Here is a 3,086-nt window from a genome sequence, read left to right as displayed (position 1 = left end):
TAGATGGAACACATTAGTGAGGTTATGGATGAGAGATATCAAGGGAATAATTTGACTGATATACATGAAGCAGAGTAAGGCCATGATGTGCCCATGATTGAATTGAGTTTGTTTAAACGCTGAAGCTTTCATTAAAAAACTCAAGAGATGAAAAGCCCCTAGATACGATAGAACAACAGATGAGATGATATTGGTAGAAAATGCAGTTACTCCAGAATACTTTGTACATTATTTTGTAGAATGTGGCGTGAACAGGCAAAACTTGATGAATAGGAGCTAGGAATGTTGGTAAAAATAGAAAAACAAGGAGATCTGACTTATTTCAATGATCACGAAGGTATAACACTTGCGTCAATTATCATGGAAATATGTGGTGAGCTCATTATAACGAGATTAGAGAGAAAGATTGATGAAATGCTGAGATGAATAATCATGATTTGAAAAAAAAATAAACGTAGAAATTTTACTCACCAAATTTTAATTTTAAAACATGTTGTATTGCAATGTGTAAAATATAGAAATCCACTTTTGACGGCATTTGTGGACTATGAAGAAGCTTTTGATAGTGTGCACCAGCCAATTTTGTGGAGAGGCAGGATGAAAGCAACTGAGTAACTTTATTACAGAACACTCGCCTTTATATACAAAAACTCAATGCAACAGGAAATTTCCTGTTCAACCGACACCACACTGGGTAACAGTTAACTGTGAGAAAAACAGACACGTTATTTCAGGTTCAATGCAACAGGAAATTTCCTGTTCAACCGACACCGCACAGGTTAACAGTTAACGGTGAGAAAAACATACATGTTATTTCAGGTCCTTGTTAGTGCGAGGGGAAAGCGAAGATACAAGCATAATATATACACAAAATGAAATGTTACTATGTACGATCGTATGACACACGGTTGGTACAGGGCTCCCCCCTAAAAATGACACACTGTACATGTTAAATAGGGCGCCTTGATCTAGAGAGGCGAACTGTAGGCATGTCATCTGACAGGCGATAAGCAGGTTTTAGACGATCAATGAAGACCCAGTCTTCTTTTCCACGAATGTTTAGTAGGAATGATTTCGGACTGTGTCGGATCAAAAGAAAAGGGCTCGTGTTAGGGGGCATTAGCGGCAGGGACGTGCAGAGAACTTTTTGAGGGCAGGTGCTCAAGTGAAAAAAAGGGGAAAAATATAGAAATTAATGAGGCTAAATATATACCGGCTCAATATTCTTTCAAATTTATTTAAGATAGCCATTAATAATTCAAGAAAGAGATAAACATGACTGATATCATAGGTACCAGTGGGCTAATGTTTTTTTATGAAAATAAAATCTACAGTACTGACAACCAGTAGAACTAGGATATTTAACAAAAGAAAAATTATATATATTACTTTTACATAAATAACTGCACCAAAATCAATCAGTATGATCAATACACTTGGCTAATAACCAGACCTTATCATTTTATATTTATAATAGAACCCTTCTGTGTGCCATTTCTTTGAATATGCTGATAACTTCACTGTTGTTGATTGTGATATCCTTTTCAACTGCTAGCAACAAAAGATCAGAAAACCTCTCCTCAATGGACAGGCTGCGTAGCTTTGTTTTCACCAGCTTGAGTTTGGAGAAGGTCCTTTCCACTGTTGCAGTTGTGACGTGTAGAGTGGCATAAATTGTTAAGAGTTCAAGCATAAGTGGCAATATCTCCTGGATATTGTTTTCTTTCATCAGGTTGAGCTTTGTAGCTGCAGTGTTCTGTGGCAGGAATGGAAATGAAGTAATAGAAGATTATTTAATTCCAACCGTAGCTTATCTACTTCTTCTAACTCATAAAACTGGCATAATTTTTGCAATAACTTGAATGCCTCTTCATTCACAGGATCTTTCCAGTTATCTTGGACTGTCATACAATGAAAGGCATTTAGGATACCCCATGCTATGTTGTCTCCACCTTTAAATGTTCCTTGTATCTAAAAATATAAAATACTCTCATACGGTAGTACTCATCCAAGGATTGATATTGTTGGTCCTCAGTAGTAGATGTAGCACTATACTTGTATCTTTCAGGCATTTTTCTTCTTCTGCCTTGTCCAGGAATCCCAGAAGGGAGGTCGATGGCCATGGATTCAGCTCTCTCTTTATCATTTGTAAGAATCTCCTGAAACTTCTCATCATTTCTTAATCCTCTCAAACTTTGTAGCACTCCATCCCCAGTTCTGTAGGAGGCAGCCAAATCAAAGTCTTTCTGTTGTAAGACATTAGAGGTATAGGCAGTTTCTTGAAAAACTGGGGTGGCAATCTCAAGACGGACAAGAAATTCAAAGTTAATACTTTGCAACAATATTGAGGCATCCCCTGCTGATGCATCAGGAGGATGTTTTTGCACTATCTCTTCTAAAAATTGCTTCAGAGCTGGGATAACCTTCCTCGTGGTTCTAGGAGCTGACTCTCTGCAAGCCCATCTTATGTCTGATAGCTTCTTGAGTTCAAGTGGGCGGTCTTCTGGATACATTGCTTTCTGGATCTCCATGAAAGCAGCATGCCGTTTTGAAGAGTTAGCAATAAAAGTATACAGTTTCTCCACCAAACTGAAAAAAGTTACAAACTGAATACTTGATTTTGCACTTTCTACTAATACTAGATTTAAGCTGTGTGCATGGCAGTGTATATAGAGTGCCTTTGAGTTCTGTCTTTGGAGTCTGGACTGTAATCCATTGTATATTCCACTCATATTTGCTGCCCCATCATATCCTTGTCCACGCATGTCATCTATGTTATTTGAAAGCAATGACACTTGGGGTCTTTTCAGTATTGTTTTTTTTTTTTTTTATTACATCAAGGTGCAATTTAACTATACTGTTATACTTGCCAAACATTTTCTTCACAAGTATAGAGTAATGGAGATCAACCTACATAAAATTTCCCTGTTTTTCTGCTTCTCTTTGTCTCTGGCAACTTGTACTTCCTGATTAGCTGTTTTTAAAGCAATATCTAATGCTTGACTTTGGAACCCTTTCCATCGAGCCATACCAATCATGTGAAATTCTGAACTAGCATGCTCCTTTATTTTCTCTAAAGCTGTCCT

General features: G+C 37.3%; 1 protein-coding gene across 1 annotated transcript; it reads right to left on the bottom strand.

The window, feature by feature from the left end:
• Positions 1-1,937: 1,937 nt before the first annotated feature.
• Positions 1,938-2,765, bottom strand: LOC137652775 (zinc finger MYM-type protein 1-like). The gene has a single exon (XM_068386181.1). It carries the CDS (start codon positions 2,763-2,765, stop codon positions 1,938-1,940), a length of 828 nt encoding a protein of 275 aa, XP_068242282.1.
• Between the last annotated feature and the right edge of the window lie 321 nt (positions 2,766-3,086).

This window comes from Palaemon carinicauda, chromosome 14 (genome assembly GCF_036898095.1).
Source record: "Palaemon carinicauda isolate YSFRI2023 chromosome 14, ASM3689809v2, whole genome shotgun sequence".
NCBI classification, from domain to species: Eukaryota; Metazoa; Arthropoda; class Malacostraca; order Decapoda; family Palaemonidae; genus Palaemon; species Palaemon carinicauda.
This window is presented reverse-complemented; position numbering and strand designations above follow the sequence as displayed.

Bases quoted from the DNA above. Each gene is read 5' to 3' on its own strand.
- LOC137652775 (XM_068386181.1), bottom strand. From the start codon at position 2,765: ATGCGTGGACAAGGATATGATGGGGCAGCAAATATGAGTGGAATATAC.